The 25,858-nt window shown below is 36.8% G+C and overlaps 1 protein-coding gene across 1 annotated transcript; it reads right to left on the bottom strand.

The window, feature by feature from the left end:
• Window positions 1-8,813: 8,813 nt before the first annotated feature.
• On the bottom strand, window positions 8,814-10,127 carry LOC115442558 (carbonyl reductase [NADPH] 1). The gene has a single exon (XM_030167616.2). The coding sequence runs from the start codon at window positions 10,103-10,105 to the stop codon at window positions 9,311-9,313; it is 795 nt and encodes a 264-aa protein (XP_030023476.1). The 5' UTR covers window positions 10,106-10,127; the 3' UTR covers window positions 8,814-9,310.
• Window positions 10,128-25,858: the final 15,731 nt, after the last annotated feature.

Genomic DNA, 25,858 nt, shown 5'->3' on the forward strand with positions numbered 1-25,858 from the left:
ACATAGTTTTTTATAGGTAATAAAAAGAAATTTATAGCTATGCATAAATCCTAGACTTTTGTTGTCTAACCCCGACATTCGCGGCCACGACGACGATAATTTTCCCAGACCAACGTTGGAAATTGACGAGGAATATGCCTTTTAACAAAATAAGATTAATGCTCCATTTAGAAATGTGTAAAATAAGGAAAGTTCAATAATAAGGTTGTTAGCATTGTTTTATTGAAGAACGTATAAAGCATTGAGAATACAGAAATTTAAAAGTATGCTAAAAAATTACACACACAACACACAACATCAAGCATTTATCCCTGAAGGAGTATGCAGAGGCGCAATCAAGGCACCCACTTTTCGCCAAGTGCATTTCGTCCCATGATGTGATAGGGGGCGAGCCTATCGCCATATCGGGCACAAATTCCAGACTCCGGGCTGATACTGAGCAGAAAAACCCAAATATCACTTTGCCCGACCTAAGATTCAAACCCAGGTTCTCAGAGCGCTGTCGTACCGCGCATGCAGTACAACTGCGCCACCGAGGCAGCTTTAAAAATTAATTTCCAGAATATTCTAAAATTGATGAATGAGCTATATCAACAAATAAATCATGCATGACATTTTCACTTAATTACTATCTGTAAATAAATCTATGAAATATCATCATCAGCCCCAGGCTCTCTACTGCTGAACATGAGCCTCCCACAAAGATTTCCAGATCGACTTATTGGATGCCTATTGAATATGAAATACTAGCTTTTGCTCGCGGCTTCGCCCGCATGAAGGAGTTTTCCGGGTTATTTTTTATTTTTAACTTACTTGATATCTATCGTTATATTATGACCAAATTATACAAAATCATTTTAAATTGTAGCCTATATATTATTCTGATGTATAACCAATATTACTATTAAGTTTCATCCAAATCCGTTCAGTAGTTTTTTCGTGAAAGAGGAACAAACATATAACAATACGTCCATACATCCAACCTCACAAACTTTCGCATTTATAATATTACTAGTAGGATGTTTGCATAATATAATATGAATGAGAATACAAAATATTGTGCCATTCTAACTAAGATCCGAACCCACAAAGATTTGTAAAGCAATGGCCGTGTACAACGTCTTGTCTAATCAAAATGCACGCGCAATGCACTAGGCTGGGTGGAGACCCAGCCTAGTGCATTGCGATCGACCGTGAATTCCGAACGGTTTTAAAATTTGAAATTGTTCATTAGAGTAACTCGCGTCATGTTTGATTCGTTTCAAAAAGATTAGTTTCGACCTTTTTTTAGTGGATCGGGTAAGTTAGTAGTCCAAAACTGATATCTGAATGTGTTTTGATGGTTCAAGAACTATACTGGTCTTACATCTACTATCTAACTTAATAAATACGTCATGCCAGAACAAAACAATATTGGATCGAATATGTTCCTTGTCAGTCGCTAGAATTATGCCTGCCTTATTAGATATAATTTATTAGTTGATAAAAAGGATTCATCGGACGAATCGAGTTCTTTTTACTTTTTGCGCAAGTTAAGTGTTATTTCGCGTAGAACATGCAGCAGCTATATGGTAATTTACACCTATAACTTTAAGGTTTAAATTTAATTGTAAAAATTGAAAAAGTGAATCGCAGAGGGCACTGTTAAATAGCACAGCGCAGTGTTAAAATCAGAGCCGTCATATTGTTGATCGACAGAAGCTGAGAGAGTATTACAGTGTCACAAGCAGTGACAGAGGTCTAGAGGTCACCAGAACGGCTTATCGGAGATCGGCTAAAATAGAAATGTGTATTTAGAGAAGTAAGAACTAAGTTTGTTTACGCTCAAAGATTTGACAGGTTTTTGATTGCGAGATTCTATTGGTAGCCCGGCTTTGACTATTTTTAGCAACAGTCTCCGAGCATTATCAGGTTTACAAGATATCGTAGCTACTGTTGAATGTATGAAATTTGAAGTTTCAGGTCATCAAACGCAGAGCAAGGTAGGGTGTGTAATTACAAATGGTCATGTTACTACAGTCTATATACATACATACGTAGTATCACGCCTGTATCCCATAGAGCTAGGCAGAGACTTTGGATTATCACTTTGCTCGATTCTAGCATACTTTTCGCGCTTGCTCCACATTTATCAATCTCTTCATGCCGGTTCCGGGTACTTTTGACCTGGCCTTTACTAAGAATATCAGATATCTGACATTCGAAGGTTCGTTGCGGTCGACCGCTACAGGCTCGTCCTACCGGCCCTAACCCTACAGTCTATATACATCCTTATATTAGATAAGTAAATAGCCCGTCTAATTGAGTTATTCAAAAATAGCACTTAAATCAAAACCCATTTATAACTTATTTTTCCTTTTCGCCATAACTTAGTTATTGTCATTTAAAAAATCAATAACCCTTTACAACACTCACGCTTCAGCTTTATTACAGAAAGCGACTGACTTGGCAAAAAGCTTCCGCCAGTGAAACTCCAATTAATTAACTTCTTAACTGGGAAAAACTTAGTTTCAACGGACAATTGAAAAGTAGGGGATGGCTCCAGTAGAATGACTTTACTATTTACGTTTAGAGGTGCAGCATTACATTAAGCAGCGTGCAAAATGTGCATTCTACGCTAATGCGATGCTGTTGAAATGTTGATCATTATGAAAGTCGAAAGGTAGCTAACTAAAGATATTGTGTAACGAAATATATTGTTTCCTTTATACACACGTCAAAGTAATGTGTCTACGAAGAGTTTTAGGTACAATCCCCTGTTATGTGCTCCGAGTGCATCTTCTAATTTTAGACAAAATTCCTACACGGTGCAATCGATTAGACATTTCAATGGTGTTTGTAAAATATTCACTGGATCCTTGTTGTGTGAGCACATTCTACCACCAGTAAAAAAATTACAAATGGGTTTCTCATTTAATATGAGGTTTATAATAATATCAGCCCTGTATTATATACTTGCCCACTGCTGAGCACGGGCCTCCTCTACTACTGAGAGGGATTAGGCCTTAGTCCACCACGCTGGCCTAGTGCGGATTGGTAGACTTCACACACCTTCGAAATTCCTATAGAGAACTTCTCAGATGTGCAGGTTTCCTCACGATGTTTTCCTTCACCGTTAAAGCGAACGATAAATTCACAAAGAATACACACATGATTTTTTTTTAGAAAAGTCAGAGGTGTGTGCCGTTGGGATTTGAACCTGCGGACATTCGCCTCGGCAGTCCGTTCCACACCCAACTAGGCTATCGTCGCTAATATGAGGTTTACGTGGTCTATATTTGAATCATTTTACTAGAAGAATTACTAAGGATAAACAACCACATTATGCTTAAATAGGTATCATCTCGTATAGGCCGGATTCTTATAAAATTGGTCGTGATTCCGTGCCATTTCGCGGGTAGTTCGCGAATTAATGGCGCTCGAGTATTTACCATTATGCTGATTTCGTACTGTTGTCTTTGAATCAACTGCGCGTTGCTGGTTATATAACAAGGGAAACATGTTTTTGGAGTGTATGTTTTTTTTATCCAGGCATGGTCACTACCATAAGGTCCAGTAGGGTCACTACCCTACTGGACCTTATGGTAAGCGGAATGGGGTCCAAATTCGATCTACGAGAGATAAGCACGCCTCGCCGGTTAACGAATAATGCCGGCCTGTTGTTCCAAGAGGCCTTATTAGGAGTCTAAACGAAGTATGATTCGTTGATTTTTTCTTGGTTATACGAGTAACACTTGTATCACTATAAAAATGAAAGTGGAGCCATTAAATCTTTTTATAATAAAGCAAATAAAATGTTTGTGTCGTCAAATATTCATGTTTTATTTAACTTTAATTTAAGCACATACCGTTTATAACAACTACGCAACCGACGCAGTAGGATTTAGGTATAAAAAAGATTGTTAGAAAACTGATTCGATTTTAATTAAAAGAAATATCACTGACTGCAGAAATACTTTCGCAAATATCTCACCAACCAACCGACTCGTACGGCTGTCAACAATCAACTAACTCGGTCTGTCAAACGCTCAGTGTGTTTATAGCAAAAAGTGTTACAAACACCCTCACTAAAATGTTCTATGCTAACAATATTATAATAACATTGTATCCTTAATAATATCTAGTATCAACAATAGTTCCCTTAACTCTATAACTGCATTTCATAAGTTTCATGAGATTTAACCGGCCAAAGCAATACATAAAGCTAAGCTGTTACTGTGTTTCCTAAGAAAAACTTAGTAAATTAAATTTAAGGAAGTTGTTACCGCGGCCGCTCGACGCTGCCGCAGTCGCCGCCCGCGCGTGTTCTTGACGCGTAATACCGCGCCTTTGTTCACCCTCGACGGATTAACAACTGGTTTGCAGAACATACTGGGGATTTAATTAATAAAAATAACATTTATATTGCAATCACATTCACCAAATGGATTTGGTACTTAGATAAATTCGTTTTAGGGGTCCAAAAAGTATAACATCGGTAAACAATATCCTTCTCATTTCCAATTAGGTGCATATTTCTATATGTTTCGTATAAATTATGAATCTCTGTAAAAGGTTTAATTCAAAACGTTTTTTTTTTTAATAACATTTCCTTATTATTACAGTAAAGGTAAGTCAAAGTCTGCTTAAGTGGATTGGTTTATTTCTGCTCCCAAGCAAACGTATTCTGTTCCAATTTAAAGTATGGTGGCATACTCAATGAAGTTTATAAGACTTTTGCACTTCATACAAAGCATGTAAAGACGGACTTAATGCCAGAGGCATTCTCTACCAGCCAACCTGAGGTGGTGCAGAGATAGAACATAGATTTTGGTATAGCTTACATTAGTTACTAAACCTAGACGTCTCTCACATACTTATCTTGTTAATCTTTTAACACCCTATTGTTTCCGAATGCCGAGCAATAGATCCACCATCTTATTATAGTCTAAATAAAGGTAACAACGACAATCAAGGGACCACTTTAGACAATATTAAACTTGAAATAAGGTTGAATATTCCTAATTAATATCTAGACGAGGCTGCGGGCTAAAGAAAATGTTTATTATGAGCTATAAAATAATTATTAGACGAACATCGGGCAGTGGTAGATCGTTTTCAATAATGAGTTTTACAATGGCGCTCCGTACTGGCAAGGTTATGTGTTTCCGAAAGAAATCAAATCTACTTCAGAGTTATATTATAAATTCAACCCTATACTGTCCGACTGCTGGGCACGGGCCTCTTCTACTATTGAGAGGCATTAGTCCTTAGTTCACTACGCTGGCCTGGAGCGGATTGATAGACTTTACATATCTTCAAAATTCCTATAGAGAACTTCTCAGATGTGCAGCTTTCCTCACGATGTTTTCCTTTAATGTTAAATCAAGCGATAATTCACAAAGAATACATACACATATAATTTTAGAAAAGTCAGAGATGTGCCCTCAGGATTTCAACCTGTGGACATTCGTCTCGGCAGTCCGTTCCACAACCAACTAGGTTATCGTAGCTAAGAGTTTTTTATTTAGTTGATTATCATAGTATCTGGCTATCGATGTCATAATACGATGGATTTGAATCACATCTATTAAGTAAGTGGAACTGAGTTAATTTTCGACGATTACTTTAATGTATGTGTGTATTGACGAACTTATGGGCGACTTACGTATTAATATTTACACAACAAATCATCATAATACAATTTACAAATCGTTAAAAACTAATTAAATTCAACTAATAAATTTATATATACATCCCCACACACACACAATCACGCATAATACATATACGAGTGCGCACGCACCTATTACATCCAAAATAATTATATTCACACATCATTCCATACAAATTAATGACAGATAAAAATGAAGACAACTGTACATACATGTACAAATGGAACCGAAAACAAAAACAAGCTCGGTCGCTCGGACGATAAATGACGTAGGCGGTCAGTGCGCCCGCGCACGGTCGACACTACGGGGCCCTCGGCTCCCGAACAGTCTCGAACAGAGAACTCTGCCGTGCGATAAAATGACGACGATCGCTATTAATGTTGCGTTTACTGCTTATTGTTTCGCTACTTCTAGTCTGTACTCTCTATAATAGACTGTATCTTAGTGCTACTATTGACTATCTACTTCTTGAACTTGTGCTGTGCTACGCTATAATTCTGTGCTTCTTGTACACTTTGTTCTTCTCTTCTGTGTTTTGAACTACTCTCATTCTTCTGTACTTGTACTTTATGTACCTACGTAAGTAAGCAACGTAAGTCACTAATTAATTAGTCGCTAAGTTTGGGATTCTGTTCTACATTTAAATAAATCGAATGCGAATAGTCGTATTCTTATCGCATACGTATTACAACTACGCCACCGAGGCGGTTAAGTAAGTAAATATAACACACGAACATATTGTTTTAATGTTATCACACTCAAAGAAAATGCCTAGAACAGTATTCTTCGTTGTTAACTTACCTAAAAATAAAGTTAGAATATTATCGCTTACTAGTCCTATGACTGCAATTTATTGCTAATAACTTAGTTCTTAGAAAAACATCCTCAATCCATCAATGAATCCAGGAGACCATTTATCAAGAGTCACTTGCGTTTACACAAAAAAACATGTTAATCAAACAGAGAGCATGCGAATGGTGCCGACATTTAAAATCTATAGACGCTGTTCGGTACATTCAGTTCAGCGAAACGACCAGTGGAACGACTTCTGTTGACTGTAAACGTGATTTTACGACGCCCTCTGTTTTGGCACGTGGAATATGTCCATGATTGCCCGAGAATGTTCATTGATTATTTTAACTTGGGTTTGATGTTCATTGAGTCGGTTTAATTTCTTTATTTGGGTTTACGTTTCGAGTTATTGGTTGTGGTGTTAACTTTGAGGCTTTTGGTTCTATCACTATATAGAAAATGCAAATGTGGGTTGTTTGCTTTGATATGTGTAATTTAATTTCGATATTGCATTAATGAATGAAACCATATACCCGTCTTTACTTTTGCTAACGATGTGCCAAAAACTATTCACGAATAACGAATATTTTCACCAAAAATCCCGGTTTTACTTTCTGATTTTTTATGTCATTTTATAGTTTAGTACGAATATGGTGTGTGCATGAGTGTATTTCTGACTGAAAGTGTGATGTTGCTGCTGCGACGATTCTCTTACAGTAGTAATAGTGGCATATGGACGTCTAAAATTAACATTACATTTTATTGAAATTTATTTTGTTCGAAACTTACATTTTTTATTATACATCTACGGTTCTAGCAACTTTTTGTAAAATGTTATTAACGAGAAAATAAGTATGTGGATTCATTTAGTAACACGAGGCCAAAATTACCCTGTATAGAGGGAAGCGGTTGGTCGTACTCACCCCAGAATTGCTTCGTGTCTACGCATAGTATTTTAAGGTAGCCTAATACGGATGAATAGAAACGAAACAAAAAAAAACCATTATTCTTATTAACATTTTGAATTAAAAACCAGAAACACATCTCATCATCAACAGATGGCGCTATTATAAGTATTGACATACCAGATAGCTTCCAAATTGTAATATTTGCCTATCGTATGCTATTGATGTGAGTAGTACCTATTGAGGATACGAACTCTTTGACTCAGCGGAGATTTGATGTTGGGTGCAGAGACATGTCAAAATAAATAAATCGAATGCTTTTGAAGTATTGGAATAGTCTTGATGCGAAATAGGTCTTTCGAAAACACGCCTTGCATCAAAGATTCAAGAGAGTTACTTGTGCGGTGCACTTATATTTTGATTACTATCTCATGTGATGCTAGGCCTGTCGTTAAATTCGACACAAATTCCAATCTCAGGTAAGTCAAGTGTAACTCTATTGTCCTCCTGGAAATGGAATCTAGGACTTTAGGGATCGTGTTTCTGGAGTTTCTTACTTAAACATATTTAAATATTACGTCACCAAAAACAAGGACAATAAACGGTTTGAAGCGATAGTTAGCTGCTAAAATTGTTTAACTAAAATGTGTATGTTTAATTTGATAGTGTGAATCTGTCTGTATCGAGGACAAGGCCTGAGATAAGAATACGCTTTTAAGGTTCGCCCACACTTGGATTGGCGACATCGCGTAAAATATAAATTTGCGCCATCCTAAATTAAAATGCTAAATATAATGCATCATTAACTACATTGTCCGGTGGCGTAGTTGTATTGCATGCGCGGTACCGCAGCGCTCTGAGGTCCTGGGTTCGAATGCCGGGTCGGGTAAAGTGATATTTCGGTTTTCCCTGCCCAGTACCAGTTCGTAGTTTGAAATTTGTACCCGATATGGATTGCCACTGGACTGGTCCCTTGTCATATCCTGGGACGGAACACACTTGGCGAAAAGTGGGTACCCTTCTTCTTCGTTCCCCTGGGTGATGGGCATCTGCAACCCCCTCGGGGATAAATACGTGATGTGTATGTGTGTGTGTATTATTAACTATAGTCCGATCAATTATCGAAGGTATTATGATAACTATTTTGTAAGCTCATTAAGTGAAAATGATAAAGGGACTATTTTATTGACCTTACGTCGTCTTTCGCATCATTAAAGGGTTCTATCTTTTAAAATGTAATTAGTATCATGGTAAAACCATGTTATATTTTTGTTCTGAAAATCGTGGTATTACGTCATAAGTCTTAACAAATTCTCACAAACAGACAAACGCGTAAAGGGCAGAATCTATCCGCTCGCAAGTCTAACTTACATTTAGATGGATTGTTTTTGTTTGCGAAGCGATGCAGTGTAGCCCGCTTGGATGTGCGCGAGTCCTACGTTCTAAAAATAATACTCCGGTATCGTCAAATGTTCATTTAATAGATTATTAACTAGTAACAAAATAAATTAACTAAATTAGGACGTATTATATAGGTTCTAGAATTTTATATTCGACTTTGTAATATGCTACTTTTAAACAATAATAATTTTACACTCAATCGGACGTTTTATGGCAATAAATATACTAACTATAGCAATCTAGTATTACATATTTTTATAGATGCTTTCACAGAATTTTAAGCACCATGAAGAGCGATATTTTGAATTAGATTTTTGGGTGATGATAATTTTTATGGGACATTGAAGCGAGGATCAGTTGAGCTTGTTCATTTCGTCAATCAGATACATAAATAAAACATATTACAACATAAATCTCAATTTGACACATACCATAATGAGAGGTCTTAATAAAATATTCAAGTTCACTTAATCGATAACATGTAACACTTCTAAATTACGAAATGACAAACACATCACAAACTTAAACAGTAGTGACCTCAACAAAAGGATCGGAGTTTCATTCGATCACTGAATAGTTGCTCCACACAAAATTGCCCTTTAACGTCAAAGGTGCTTCCATTGCCAGATATAAAATTGCGTTGGCTCCTTTCTCAAACACTTTCGTAGTCTTCCTTCCTTCCCGCTGCGAGAGGTTCCCTGGGTTCACACAATTGATCACAACTCCCTTGTCTGCCCATTCCCTATGCTGTAAGAATGTGACAGCATTCAAAGCCACTTTACTGACAGCGTGCACGTTCATTCCCCAACCTTCAGTCTTCTCAACTCCTCGTCTTGCTGCATCTTCATATTCTTGTAGAATGGCAACTAGCTGGTCTTCTGTTAACGTCGGATCGCTCAGTCTTCGCCTCTTCTCTTCATTCTCAATCGTAGCAAGCAGACCAGCAGGACCTGACACGTTGATCACTCTAGCATTCTCATTTAGAAGCGGATAGATGAGTTTCCCGAAGTTTATGAAGCCGTAGAAGTTCACGCTCAGCGTCCTTCTGACCTTTTCGAAGTGAGACAGATTCTTCTCCATGACGTAATCTGTTAGATTGATGATCAGATCTATTCGTTCGTCATTGTCTTGGATGTAATGCCGGAGTTTAACGATGGTCTTTGTGTATGTGATGTCCATATGCAAATAATTTAATTCGAGGTTCTCTCGCTGTAGATTCTGCAGGATGTTGTACCCAGCAGATTCATCTTCGGTGGTGAAGTATATTTTCCCTTGGTACGTGTCTGTGAGCTTCCTCAGCACTTGGTAGCCGAGGTTGCTGGCTGCACCCACCACCAATGCTACCTTACACATCGCGCGCGCGAACTGATGTGCCGTTATCGTGTTATCACCCCATCAATTTTGACGTTATCTCACAGAGCGCCATCGTCATGTACTGAGATAATGTTTGGAGATAAGAAGTGCGGTTCGGATGAGATCAACGATGCTGTTTCGTGTTTCATGTTCATTTATATTTATAGTCATGTAAAAGCGTTGAAATTTATTTGTTGAGAAAAAAATTAAGTTGTTAGGTTTAGATTAAGTATCATAAATGAGAATGTACGTATTTTTACAAATATTTGTTCACGACCTCAGTCGCATAATAGTTTGTTAATAGGATAAAAACATTATATAGTACTTGAAAATAATGTCGTACTCTACTTTACCACATACCGAATATTAATTCAAGAGACAAGAGCTTTCGAACAAACAATCTTTTTTCTTTTTCTTAATCTTTTGGACCTCCACTGCTGAACAAAGATTTTCAGATCAACCTGTTAGAAGTTGCCTGCATCCAATAGATTCCTGCAACCTTTATGAAGTCATCTTTCCACCTTGTAGGAGGCAGTCTAATCCAAAAAACTTATTTATATATAGATTATTATATAATGTTAACAGTATTCATTATAAATTAATCACCAATTTTAATCACCAGAAACATATTAACTTCAAACATTGTACGCGGTTCCAAAACAATTTCCTGATAATAATATATGTCGGTGATTGTTATATCTTAACATTCCTGCCGTATTTATTTACGAGCTATCCGATTATAGTAGAAACAATCGTATCTAGTACGCAAAATGCTTATCAAATAATATTAATTTCGTGATTTGGATAAATGTAACATAATATCATTGATTAGAGCATTCACTATGAATTACCTGTTTATATTTTGTTCATAAATTTTTGGCTATCATAGTGACATAGAAAATGTATTGATGTTGATTAAAAATGTTTTTCAATTCTGAACAAGATATTCATGTTTGCTGGAATTATGTTGGGCTGTGTCATTGAATTATCTCGTATACATACCTATCTATATGTTTTTTTGAATGTACATCGGCGCACCTTTTTTTAAGATAGTTGCACGGATCCTGCCCGCTGCCGCATTACGGCTCCTTTCTGTACAAACTAAGAATCCCTGAACTCTAAAAACCTCTTTGGCGTCTACAACTGTGGGAGACCGTCCACCTGTATAATCATCCATCTCGGAGTCGCTTAATATGAGTAGTCAAGCAAGCAACTTCCCACTGGTCGCTCTACGACTCTATCTTAGCCTAATTTTAGTCGCCTCTTAACAGATAGGGAATACCGTGGCGAAAGTCGCTAGATACCTTCGAAACACAGAACACAATGGATTGGACGTCCATCTGGTGTCTCCTACGTCTTATCCAGATGCAGTGCGGTTCCTTCTGCTCACAACTCCCCTTTTGGAGGATAACGTCTTCGCAGAAGAAGGCCATCGCTCGCCATGACCTGCAGCCGCCGACTATGGTGAACACTACGGCGGCAGCGAGAGGTGTTCTCCGACGACTGCCCTAAGAGCGCTGCGTCGTAGATCTCAGGCTTCCGACTCCTTTAGAGTATTCAATAACTTAGTATGACAGAACTGTCACAATATTAATTTCTATGTGGGTAGACTATGGCTACACCGACCGTTTATTTCCACATTAACCCCCATACGGCAAAAGTTGCAACGATCCTCTATACATTTAACCCTAAAATATCACCCATCTTTATTAAAACGTGCAGACGAATCAGTCGGTACAGGTTATCGACTCCTGGATAAGTAAATATCGAAGTATCGCCGAGGATTTCATAAGCAATAAATATTTATCGTGGATTGAGACGAGGCAGTCCTTTGCACCGATGTTACTTACATTGTCGATTATAAAATTTGATTTGGATTTGTTATATTTTTTAATGTTATTGCTGTGGTATCTTTGTTTATTTTGTTTGGGTATGATTTGCTATATCGATGACGAATCATGTATGTGGTTAAATTAACAGAATGTATTTTTTTACTTTGTTCTTTTTATGGCGTAATATAAGCATAAGATAACTACCATCTAATTTACACAGAGATATAGATATATTGCAGATCACTAAACAATTATTGGGATTAAAAACAAGTAAGGCATTTTTCTGCCAATAGATCCATTTGGAAATCTTTCGGGAGGCTCAAGTACAGTAGTAGACATCCTGTTCACCATGATGATAATGAAGGCATTTTCTGGCCTTTTTCATAAATAAACAAATAATATTTATTGGTTAAATTTGACCTTGCTTAAGTCATGAAGTTTAGATACAAATAAAAGTGAAACATAAACGATAATTCAAAGATACCCGAATGAGCCCATATTTAAGTCTGCGCCAGTAAAATCGCAATAAAATTTAACATCTAAACGTTGATCGGAATCGGTCCATAAAGGTATGAGGGGTAGATGAGACAAATTTGAAAAAGGGGATCGAGCGAAAATATTGAAAAGGATAAAAAACGGGACGCGTCATCGAAATGTGAACGAAATTATTTTAGAGCCGCTCCGTGCAGCGACCTCTACCATTGGCTTTTGAGACTGTTTTGAATTTTTGATGAGTTGTGCGTTTGATAGTTTATTTTCATGTAGGTTTTAAAATACAGCTTCATACCAACAGCCTAATAATAGACCGGTTATAAAAGGCAAGGAACATTATTTACATCAAAGAATCAGAGTATGTCGCATATACAATCTCTACATGCTGTTCACAGGGAGCAAGGTTACCATAGATTTTACAAAACATTATATTGCAGTGAACTGGCGCTATTTGATGGTAATTGTATCTAATTTTTAAACCTAAATACAAAAGTACTTCCTTACTGTTATGGATACCTTTGTAGTTATAGTTTAAAGTTGTAATTCGCATTTTGAGGTCAATTATAAATGTTTCCTATCTGATCGCTTTGATTTCCACATAAGCCGAGTTGCGGGAAGTTCTTGTATTAAGATAGTGTAACACAAAGATAAATCGATAACTGGTATCGATGTGGCGCTAAACAAATATTTTAGATAACAACGATTGGTACAACACTATCTGTTTTTCATTATTTTTCTACTAATGTAGTATAATGATTTGCAATATTTGTTGCCATGAGATAATAGGTTCCTGAAATATTGTTGTACGTTGATTTATAAACGAGTCGTGACAACTACTTGAAAATTAATTTTAAGCTCACCAGATGTCGCTAGGAGTAGTGTTGGATGATAATAGAGCATTATCTATGATTTTTCTAGTGCCAGAATTATTAAACATAAAATAGATATAAATTAAAAATGTGATAGTACGAAACAAAACAGCCAAGCTATTTTATTATTAACTTTCTTTTTAAGTTTTGCTTTTGGTTGCGAAAATTCTGTAATACTTAACTTATAAAATTTTAAGTGGAGTTTCCAGTTATATTTTTAACGAAATACTAGGAGCTATTTCTGTTTTGAAGTTTCTAGAACTTAAAAAAATATTAATAATTCATATTGTTATTATCAAACAACATGAATAATATTAGCCCTGTATTATATACTTGCCCACTGCTGAGCATGAGCCTCCTCTACCACTGAGAGGGATTAGGCCTTAGTCCACCACGCTAGCCTAGTGCGGATTGGTAGACTTCACACACCTTCGAAATTCCTATAGAGAACTTCTCAGATGTGCAGGTTTTCTCACTATGTTTTCCTTCGCCGTTAAAGCGAACGATAAATTCACAAAGAATATACACATGATTTTTTTAGAAAAGTCAGACGTGTGTGTCCTTGGGATTTGAACCTGCAGACATTCGTCTTGGCAATCCGTTCCACACCCAACTAGACTATCGCCGCTATCAAGCAACATTGAATCCCGACAATAAACTTTTCATATATCCGTATCGTGTTCCGATCGAGTTCGAGTATCAATAGTAATCGATGTACAGGTTTTAAAGAGCATACATGTTACATCGACGCTTCGTCGCGCGATGTTCGTCGCTCGTGTACTTATTGATTTATGTAAATAATGTGCTTCTGATATTTGTTTTCGATGTCAGACTGATGGTTTGTTACATTTCCCCTTTGGCTGATGTCATTTTGTATAGATACTTTATTGCCCGATAATTGATACTTCATAATTATTAAGTCATTCTTGTAAGTGCTAGCTAGCACTGAAGTAAATTCTGGTTTGAAATTACAAGATGGTAGGTTTTTCGTATAAGTTCAACAAGGGATATAACATCAGTTAGAGTAAGGTCCGGTTATTGCAATTTAATTCTAATTCGCTGTCAATTGTGTGGAATTAAGGTTTAATTTCGGAATAACCACATAGCTGACACATTGCATATATTTACTTATACACTACGGCCCCAGGAACCTTCACTTGGTATACATGGATTTGTATAATTTGTCCCATCAAGCATCATTCACTTATAGTTAAGACATTATAATTAATAGAATTATTAGTCCTCATACTCCTCGTTTGATATCTTGGATGATGAGCGCACATTCAAATTCAAGATATAACTTGTATTTTGTAATTTTGTACGGTAGGTACTTATTGATGTCTTATGTTTACGCGATAGACATTAATTTTACGCATTGACGTATATTCTATAGACACGTACGTCCATATAAACTATCAGAATCTGAACTAACATGGCAAGCAAAACGTCACTGTTATAATGTATTTATTCACTTGAATAACAAATAATTTTACTTATTTGACTAATATTTGTTATTCAAACCCAGGTTTACACTTAGACTTGAGTTATTATATCATGAGCGCCACTCCATACACAACCACAAGCTGTCAATATTGACCATACTAAAGTCAGTTCTAATGGATTGCAGTTCAGTTCAGTTGGAAACAAGGAATGTTCGGAACGCCAAATTTAGTATGTAGTACATATGTATGATGATTTTACGGACTTTATTGCAGTTTTTATGTAGATATTACTATTACTTGAGTATTGGCAGCACTTCAAGACAAATGACTTCTTAATTATAAAAAATAGCACTAATTAATTTTTCCGTCAGAGGTCAATTTAAAATGGTTCATCAAAAGCAAGTACGATTCAAAATTGTAGCACCGGTGCCTCAAACAAACCGAAAGATAATCTCCATAGCTCGCACTTCCCAACTTGCCTGAATGAATTATGTATGCGGAGTTCTGTTGTTCTGATAAATTCTCTCATCTACTCTAATAGGGAGCTTATTACTTATTAATGCCTTACATTTTAAAGGTTATTGGAATTTGCTTTTTGAATATTTAGGTTTGAGAGTTGTTTTTGTCTTGGTGCTACTTTGTATTGTTTTTTTTATGAACAGAAAGTTTTCTATAGTATGTTTTTTAGTTGTTAGATTGACGAGACGAGCTTGCCGTTCGCCTGATGGTAAGCAATACGACCGCCCATAAATAATAGAAACACCGTTCAACACCTTGAATTACAAAGTATTGTTTGGTATTTCAATGCGCTCGCCATCCTGAGACATGAGATGTTAAGTCTTATGTCCAGTAGTTACACTGGCTACAATGTCCTTCAAATCGGAACACAACAGAGACTACACACTGCTGCCTGGCGGCAGAAACAGGCATTGCAGTGGTACCTACCCAAGCAAACTCTCACATATGAGAGACCTGACACAGTAAAGTATCTAGATTAGATTAGTCAATATCACAGGCAGGCATAATTTTGAGGATTACTGATCCACGTAACGTCTCCCTTTAATCCACATTAACTTTGACCTCCACTGTACTTAACAAGGTTCAGATGCACTTCGATAAAAAAGATCTTACAGATTCTAAAGCTCGTTTTCAGGACATATTGCACAGCACAGGGAATTTGTTCCAGCTAAAACACCAGGGAACAACGATCGAAGACCGATAATTGCTATGCATCAAAATACAGCGTGCATAGCATGCATGTTACTATAACGATGGTGAAGCTCGCAGGTGACTGCGGACCGGTTGGAATTAACGTTGTGTGTAACTCCGATGAACTATGTAATGGGAACCAACCCCGGAGACTGTTTACTTTAATCGATAGTTAATTGCGGCTTAGTGTGACCGGACACGTTGCTTGTGTTCAATATTAAGGAAACGAATAAAATATACTTTGTTTTTGTTTATTTAAATACTAAAACAATAAAATGTATAAAAATTGCATTTGAAGTCAAAAAAAAAATATTAAAAATAAATTTCATATTGTCACAAAAATCTAAAGAAATATTTAGTAGGTGCATAATTTGATTATTAATATTAAAACAAAATTGCTATTATTATTGAATTATTAGAAATATATTTTTAGGTTAACTTGGCTGCTTTAAAATACCGCCATTTTGAAAGCTACACGATAATATTAATTCCTTAATAAAGACATAAAATAAAAAACTCTCTAGGCTGGCTTTCAATAAAAAAAAAGGAATAAAATTATAAGCAATTTGTTTTGATTGTTTAATATCAACCAACTGGGCCTGCAATGACAGTACTCTTCGGGTAGGAGATCTTTGGAATATTCTGTTAGTAGTTTGTTTCTCGTGAAAATCTTCCATAAAATCTTTCAGACTTTTAGGGGATAAAAGCCTATGTTAGTCTAGTTATTTATTTTCGTATGTCACTGAAGTTAGTAGAGAGGTTAGTGTTGTCATTTCATATGAAAAAGTAACCATGTTTATAATTCCCACTGATAAAGCAATAGGCATAGAACGATCGTTTTGCAACTTGAACTTTATGAAAAACAAACTAATTTCTACCATTATTACGTCCAGACAGTTCTTAAGTTTCATTATTCTTCATAACATCAAATTCATTAATACGTCTTGGAATTTAAAAGAAATTAATTATATTTAAGTTAAATATTATTTTAAGTAAAATTAATTCTTTTATTAGAAAAGTATTATTAAAATATCTAATTTTGACACTATTTAAACAACTATGATTTTAAATTCAATTCCACAAAGTTCAAGTTTGTTTACGGTCATATTATACGGACGTAAGATGCCGTCCCGGCGTCCCGAGACGTTGATACACGTCCGGGCAGTTTGTGCCAAATGGCGCCACTTACGAACGCCCCTCAAATGTTGACGCGTTATTGTGCGCCCGCGGGAGTCGTCACGTTAAACTAACTACATCACTTTTGTAATAAGCTGTAAAATATGTTTTATGTCGTTATGTTTAAGTCTTATTTTGAATGATGGGGGTTTCGTTAGTGGTTTTGGTGTATTACCGCATATTACATCTGAGTGATTGTTATTGTATAGTCCGATAAATAAACAATTTATTTGGTTTAACTAGGTAGGTAGCATGTTTATTTCTGCAGTCAAGCAGCAGTGTATACACTGTTGTATTACGGTTTGGAAGATATTGTAGCCGGAGTAGTTACTGGGCAATATGAGACTTAACATCTTATGTGTCAGGTTGGCGAGCGCAGTGGAGTGCCACGCAGTATTTTGTAATTCAAAGTGTGTGGTATTGCTACTGTTTATGGGCGGTCGTATCGCTTACTATCGGAGGAGTTGCATGCTCTACTCGCCAGTCAAATGAAATGAAAGAAATACGAGTGGGTCTTTAGTAATATTTATTGCTCTTTGCAAATCTTTCCTAGTATGTAATGAACTAGCTTTTGGTTGCGGCTCCGTCCGCGTGAAAAAGTTTTTCTGGGATAAAAATTCAGCTTAACACTTTCTCGGATTAAATTAATGGAATCTATATTTTATGTTAGACGTGAAAAGTACATTTAATGTCATGTAATATTTTTTCGTGATGCTTTACAAACATAAAGGCAAATATATATTCTAAAAAAGTGTTTTTTTAACAAACTTCCGAAATATCTTTATTTTACACATTATATTAATAAGCTAGTAAAAAGGACAGTGTTATTTATAGATCTGAATCTACTGCGGTGTCCTTGTGTTTCCAATATTTATTCTGACCGAGGCATCGCATATTCTAGAATTCGACAGCTACATCTCTGGGTATGAATTATTTAAAGCCTGGGTAGTGTAGTTGTATTACGATACGACTGCAGTGTTGAAGTTTCGAGTGTGATTCCTAGGTTGGGCGGTGATATTAGGTCTTTCCGGAGCCTGGAATTTGTGCCTGGTATGGCGATAGGCTCGCATCACATCATGGGAAGGTACTATATACGTACGGTGAAAAGCGAGTCTACCAGTTGCGCCTCTGCTTACTCCTTCGGGGATAAAAGACGTGAATATATCAGTTAATTATTTAGATTACCTCAAAATATGGCTATGGTCGTCGCATTAAAAAATAATTAGTTTATTAAATTTTATAGTTTTGCTCAAAATACGGTTTAGGTCACGTTTAAAAAAATAATCTTACCAATAACGTAATAATGACGAGATAAATATGTTTGCACGGTTGTTAGAGTCCTAAACGAAGTTGCTAAACGGGTTTGGAGAAGATTTAACACACGAACAGAATATGTTTCAGATTAGTATATATTTTGTACCAACAAAGTTTACAGTAAGACTATTGAGGGGAGCGTCTGTATTGCGAATGAAGCGGTGAGAAAAGCATAGTATAATATTAAATATTTGCCAGTTGAAAAGTAGCCATTAAAGCGATGCATAGGTACTACTTGGCTATAACGAACCATTAAGTGTTTTAAAAAAAATATCGCAGCATTCAAAGACGTCACTGTAATAAATAATGATCATTAGACAGTTTTTATTTACTCTTTACTTTCGCATCTAGAGTGAAATACATATCATATTTTTACTAAAAAATAACAAAACTATGGCTTGCCATATAAATTCACTGTTTGTAAAATTAAATAAATAAATAAAATATATTTATTATAATTAAGTAAGGTCTCTAAGTTCAGCATTAAGACATGTAACATTATAATTTGCAACAGTCCCGAGCGAGTGCTTTGTATTACGTTCAGCCGAGCATGTCCGCTAACAGCTCTGGCCTGCTGCAGCGGCTAGGTGTCCCGGCATGCATTTAAATCGAACATTACAAGCTCCGTACTTAGCTACGTGTTTAGGGTCAACGGACTGACGTTCGACTGTTTCAATATTATTAAACGCCTCCTTAGATCATGATTTTGTCATCCGCATTGCTATGGAGGAAAGTGGACAATTAATATTTCCAACTCCTCCCTATCTTTCTATTTAATTTCGTTGCGGGATAATGACATATTAGTTTTCCCTGAGACTCGCCGAGCTTCACTGCTCGGTGTAATAAAATCCGTGCCACTGCTGATCCTGGCTTACAGGAGTTGTAGTGGTGGGTGTGAGAGCGGGAAAGTCTCTGTTTCAATTTTATAGGCTGCTAAATGAGCATGTTGGGTACCACGCCTTCATTTTTGAGGAGTATGCTGAGGTCCATGTACCGACAGTTATGTAAGATCCATTAAATAGTGCAATTTTTTGTACGGGAGAAGTGATTCCACTACACCAGATAATTGGAGTGAGGTCTAATAGAATGTTGACTGACGGGACATGATTACCCCTTGACAGTCGACATAAATATGCCGGCCTGTTAGCGACGACCTTAAGGTGCTGACTTTAATCTCACATCGTCTCAGCTGAGCTCACTTCAGAGTCAAACTAAGTTGCATCTATTAAAATGGCTTTAAAGCTACTCGCAGGAAATAAAAGGTTATTTAATTTTCTCATTTTCATTGCTTTATCATAATTTTAATATTAACTAGCTTTTGCTCGCGGCTCCGCCCGCGTTATAAAGTTTTTCAGGCTAAAGTTTTCCATTATAAAAGTAGTAGTTTCCCGGGAGCCTATGTTCTTCCCAGGGTTTCAAACTGTCTCCATACCAAATTTTATCTTAATACGTTGGGTAGTTTTTGAGTTTAAGACGTTCAGGCAAACGGATGCAGCGGGGGACTTTTGTTTTATAATATATTTTTTTAGAACTTTTTAAGAGGAATAATCCCGACATACATCATTGTTGCATAACTTTAACCGTTTACGCAGCGCACGCAACGGAAGCTCTCAAAACTAATAAATTGTCCCCGTATTTGTAACATGTTTCATTACTGCTCCGCTCCTATTGGTCATAGCGTGATGATATACAGCCTATAGCACCCCACAAATAAAGGGCTATCCAACACAAAACGAATTTTTCAGTTCAAACTGGTAGTTCCTAAGATTAGCCATTACTGCTCCGCTCCTATTGGTCATAGCGTGATGATATATAACTTAGAGCACTCCACGAACAAAGGGCTATCCAACGCAAAAATAATTTTTCAGTTTGGACCGGTAGTTCCAGAGATTAGCCATTGCTGCTCCGCTCCTATTGGGTATAGCGTGATGATATATAGCCTATAGCAATCCACAAATAAAGGGCTATCCAACGCAAAAAGAATTTTTCAGTTTGGACCGATAGTTCCTAAGATTAGTAAACAAATATAATGAGAAAGCTTCGAACTGCTAAGCTATCGGGAGTTACACGTGTCATTGTGAGTCAACCATAAAAGATAGACATATGCTGTCGTGGGATATTTTTACATAATTTTAAGGAGAACATTTCCGTCATACATGATTTCTATGTAGCTTTAACCATTAAGGTTGCACACGCGACGGAAGCTTAAAAAATGGAGTAACTTCTCCCGTGTTCCCAACATTTCCCTTCACTGCTCTGCTCCTATTAATTGTAGCGTGATGAAAAGTATACTATAACCAGCACAGGAGTATGAAAAATAATTGTACCAAGTTTCGTTAAAATCCGTCGAGTAGTTTTTGTTTCTATAACGGTTATACAGACAGACAGACAGACAGACAGACAAAAATTTTACTAATTGCATTTTTGGCATCAGTATCGATCCCTAATCACCCCCTGATAGTTATTTTTGAAATATATTTCATGTACAGAATTGACCTCTCTACAGATTTATTATAAGTATAGATAGATGATAAATTGTAAGCAAAGATTGTAAGTTTCTAAAGATACCCTCTAAAACTGCTAGACCGACCTTTTCAATTTAAAAAGCTTTCCTGTAGCAGCTAAGATAGCAACATCCATGATAAGGTTCAGGCGAGTGGAGCCGCGAGAAAAAACTAGTAATAAACGAGAAACCACTCACCGGTATCAAGTTAATGAAATCCATAGCACGAAGCCCGAATAAATGCACCAGTATTGAAGCCTGACAAACTTATACCTTTAATTCAGATTTTCTTCAATAAGTTTTATATGACTTGTAGATCGGATGAATGGATGGCGCGAGGTTGTGTATTAAACTAGATTACTTTCTCTTCAATGATATTTTTTTAAATATATTTATCAAAAATATATGTTATCCAAATGTAACGAAAAAGATTTTTCGAATATATAAGTTAGGAATAATAAATATAGGTAGATGTCGAATACCAGTAATAGCAAACTGTGTTGTCATCGACTGTCACCGGTCATAACGCTGCGTACGTGTGAAAGAGATAGCGCGACAACCCAACCCTTTTCCACCTTTGCTCACAACAATATTTCAAATATGAATAACTGGTTTATTTTTCAACCAATTTTGATGCTGATTTCACAGAAAAATTTCTCTTACGTTATATTATCTGTTACATATAAAATAATGTACTAAATTAAAAATAGTGAACTACCCTGTTAATGTATGATGAAAAGGTATTCTGGAATCGAACGTATCTTTCGGTCGACAAGGCTTTCACTACTTTTTATGAGATGGTATTTTGAGGTCTCATAAAATACAACAGTTTTTTGTGTTTTAATTTTCGGCAATAGACCGGAGTTTGGAATTGTGCCATGTAATTGGCTACAGGCTCGCCTCTATTACCTAATATGACTCACGAAATGTGGTTGTGTTACAACTCTGCCTACCCATGAAAAGCGTAATGATATGTATGTACATTTTTATATTATTATTCTTTCCAGTTTTATCTTATCCGTACATCGTAAAAAAGAGCTCTAAAACATAACCTAAAACTATATAAAGGTACAAACATCCCCGCGCTTTGCATAAAGTATGGGCCCATTCCAGAAATTGGCACTTACCGAGCTGATTTTCATTCTATGGAATAATCGCGCCATCCGCCACATAATTTCAGATTATTCCGCCAAACTTTCCCTTTGTTTGATAAAAATTCAGGTGCGCTGCCGGACGGCGGTCGGCTACTCCGCGCGTACCGTTCGCAAAGAAATCGGATAGATTAATTTATCCTTACGAATATACCTATAGATATTGTGTTTACTGGCATTATGAAGTATGCATTTTATTGACACGTTTTAATAAAGAAGGTGGTTGCTCAATTTGTCATAGAAAACCTATATTATATGATAAATATGCATTGGCCGGCAAACAAGCAAAGCTACAATAATACCATAGTCCAAGCACGCTACCGCTAGAAGACTGAGCCAATTCCACTCCATATCTATTTTCTTATTGGACCCAGTTTGCAGTTATAGTTTTCTCAGGCCATTACTTTTAAGAACACAGCCTATTACTGTTTTAAAGGTTGGCAACACATCGATGATTCCAAAGTTGGAATGGATATCTTTACGTATTATAAAACAAAGTCTGCCGCCTCTTTGTCTGAACTCGAAAAAAAACTACTGAACGAATTTTCATACGGTTTTTAGCAATGGACGGAGTGAATCAAGAGGAAAGTTTATTTATATGATTCATTAATGTTTAGTATGATAGAAAAAACTAAGGCATAAATGCTTTGCTATCCGTGTGAAGCTTGGACAGGTGGTAGTGGCAAATCATAATTTATGGCCATCAACGATCACTCATCATCATAATATTATGAGTAACTTACTGGTGGTAGGTCTGAGAGACCGCCTAGCTAGGTACCACCGCAATGTCTATTTCTGCCGCCCAGCAGCGGTGTGAAGCCACGGTTGTGTTCTGGTTTGATGTAGATTGTAGCCAGTGTAACTACTGGACATAATAAGACTTAACATCTCATGTCTCAGGATGGCGAGCGTAGTGGAATACGAAACAATACTTTGTAATTTAAGGTATTGAATGGTGTTTCTATTGTTTATGGGCAGTCTTATTGCTTACCATCAGGCGAAGGGCAAGCTAGTCTCGTCCTTCAAAAGAAATAAAAAAAGAACTTATTTTCTATATCATTTCTTTTTTCGTTGCTGACTCTACAGAACTTGATTACAACTCCAGTTCGACGAGTGGCCCGCTTAGTTCCCCGCCGTTTTATTCCAAACGGACCCTTGGAGCCCTTTACGAGTTTAAACGGATCCTTTATGAACTCTACATATCCGCGACATTAAAAGTAACCCACTTTGGTTTAGAGGTTTAAATTCCGAACATCAGGATTACCAAGAATTTAGAGGGTGTATTATTTTTATATTTATATAGTATTATTTATATAATATATAATATCAGTCCTATATTATATACTGTCCCACTGCTGGGCACGAGCCTCCTCTACAACTGAAGTGATTAGGCCTTAGTCCACCACGCTGGCCTAGTGCGGATTGGTAGACTTTACACACCCTCAAAATTCCTATAGAGAACTTCTCAGGTATGCAGGTTTCTTCATGATATTTTCCTTCACCGTTAAAGCAAGCCATAACTCACAAAGAACACACACATAATTTTTAGAAAAGCCAGAAATGTGTGCCCTTGGGGTTTGAACCTGCGGACATTAGTCTCGACAAACCTAACCTAACCCTACTAGGCTATCGGCGCTTAGAGTATATTTGCCTTTATTTTATTTCTGTCATACAAAAAATTAATCACACATATAGTACCTTTCTCTTGAATATCTCCGGTATATCTTTTACTACACACACAACATCACGCATTTTACCTCCGAAGGGGTATGCAGAGGTGCAACCAGGGCACCCACTTTTCGCCAAGTGTGTTCCGTCCCATGATGTGATAGGGGGCGAGCCTATCGCCATATCGGGCACAAATTCCAGACTCCAGGCTGATACTGAGCAGAAAAACTAAAATATCACTTTGTCCGGCCCGGGATTCGAACTTAGGACCTCAGAGCGCTGCCGTACCGCGCATGCAGTACAACTACGCCACCGAAGCAGTCCTACTATATCTATATCTTTTACTAATTATGGCTAAAATCAATCAGCAGCTCTCTGCAATTAGGCACGTGACAGTCTGCAGTCTTGTCTAAGATCCCCTGTGTCCAAATTGTATATGAGCTAGACAGGGAAGCTAACTTGATCAGTGTTAGAGTGACAGCGTTAGGCAGACTGTCTACTCCAATGACATTTTACAAACAGACGCGTCATAGACTACCAAAATTGCACATAAAAACAGCGCAGTATTTACTATAGTCGCAGCCCCAGCAGCTCGCATTGATACGGCCCGAGTAAGCCCGAGTGGACCCGAGCGTCGACCGCCCCGTCGCCATGACAGTCGAATAAAATGCATTTATTATTTAAAAAATAACTTTAATAGTGTATTCTTATTACTAACGTATGAAATGAAAGGTTTTTTCACTCACAGTTGGAGTATAATTTTTACATCGTACACAGGAAGGCATTTTATTTATAAAAATACAAAAAGTTAGTGAGCCGACTCGGGCAATTACCTTGCTTTCGTCTTGCCAGTATTGAGCTCGGACAACGTATGTATGTAATAAAAACATCTTAGGTCTACTCAGTATCTGTAGACTGTCAAATAGTAATGGAATGTTTTGTTCATCAACACAGGCCCCGAAAGATTTCCAGACGGACCTATCGAGAGCGATTTCTACACCTGTTGAAGGTCATTAAAAAAATGCAACTATTGGAGTGAAATTCTCTATGTAGTTTTTTAGGTAAATGAGAATATTTGTCTAGATAGTCTCAATGGCGTAGTTGTATTACGGTACGACAATGCTGAGGTCTTGGATTCGATGTTCAGGGAAAGGGATATTCGTTTGCTACTTAATATCTCGCCCGGAATTTTTTCCAGATATGGTGATAGGTTCCCTATCACACATGGCAGAAAGTGGTTGCAGCAGTTGCGCCTCCGCCGAAGCGTTTGAGGATAAAACTGTTCTTTGTTTTTGATTCTTTAACTTTAGCGTTTTACTATCAAATTATGTGTTGCGAAATTGTATGTTGGATATAATAGATATTAAGTATTGTTTTTATATAGTTAATAATTTTAATTTATTACTTAAATATTGTATCTATAGTCAATTGTTATTGATATAGCGCCCTTAAATTTGCAATGTCTGAAAAGGACTACTAAGTCATAAGAACATAAAACGCAACAACAGCAATTATTATACACTTAGTAATATAATAATATCAGCCCTGTATTATATACTTGCCCACTGCTGAGCACGGGCCTCCTCTACTACTGAGAGGGATTAGGCCTTAGTCCACCACGCTGGCCTAGTGCGGATTGGTAGACTTCACACACCTTCGAAATTCCTATAGAGAACTTCTCAGATGTGCAGGTTTCTTCACGATGTTTTCCTTCACCGTTAAAGCGAACGATAAATTCACAAAGAATACACACATGATGTTTTAGAAAAGTCAGAGGTGTGTGCCCTTGTGATTTGAGCCTGCGGACATTACACTTAGTAAACAAATAAATAAACATTTTACATACGGAAAACATTAAAACCAGTGATCAGTTAAACACCTTTTAATACGTCAATCGCTCGGTTTCCTTAAATATTTAACCGTTATAGTATGTAATAATATATAGTTATTTATATGTCTTTCATGTTTATTAGGAAAATAAGGTAATTTAACATCTGAATGTAGTACAAAGGTCGCGCGGTCCCGCGTGCGGTTCACCGGGCAGGGCGCAGGGTGCCTGCAATATAAATCAGACTTTATAACAAATATCCTGCTTAG

This window comes from Manduca sexta, chromosome 17 (assembly GCF_014839805.1).
Source record: "Manduca sexta isolate Smith_Timp_Sample1 chromosome 17, JHU_Msex_v1.0, whole genome shotgun sequence".
In the NCBI taxonomy this organism is placed as follows: domain Eukaryota; kingdom Metazoa; phylum Arthropoda; class Insecta; order Lepidoptera; family Sphingidae; genus Manduca; species Manduca sexta.

What these genes read in the sequence shown, in the direction of transcription:
- LOC115442558 (XM_030167616.2), bottom strand. Translation starts at nt 10,105, where the DNA reads ATGTGTAAGGTAGCATTGGTGGTGGGTGCAGCCAGCAACCTCGGCTAC.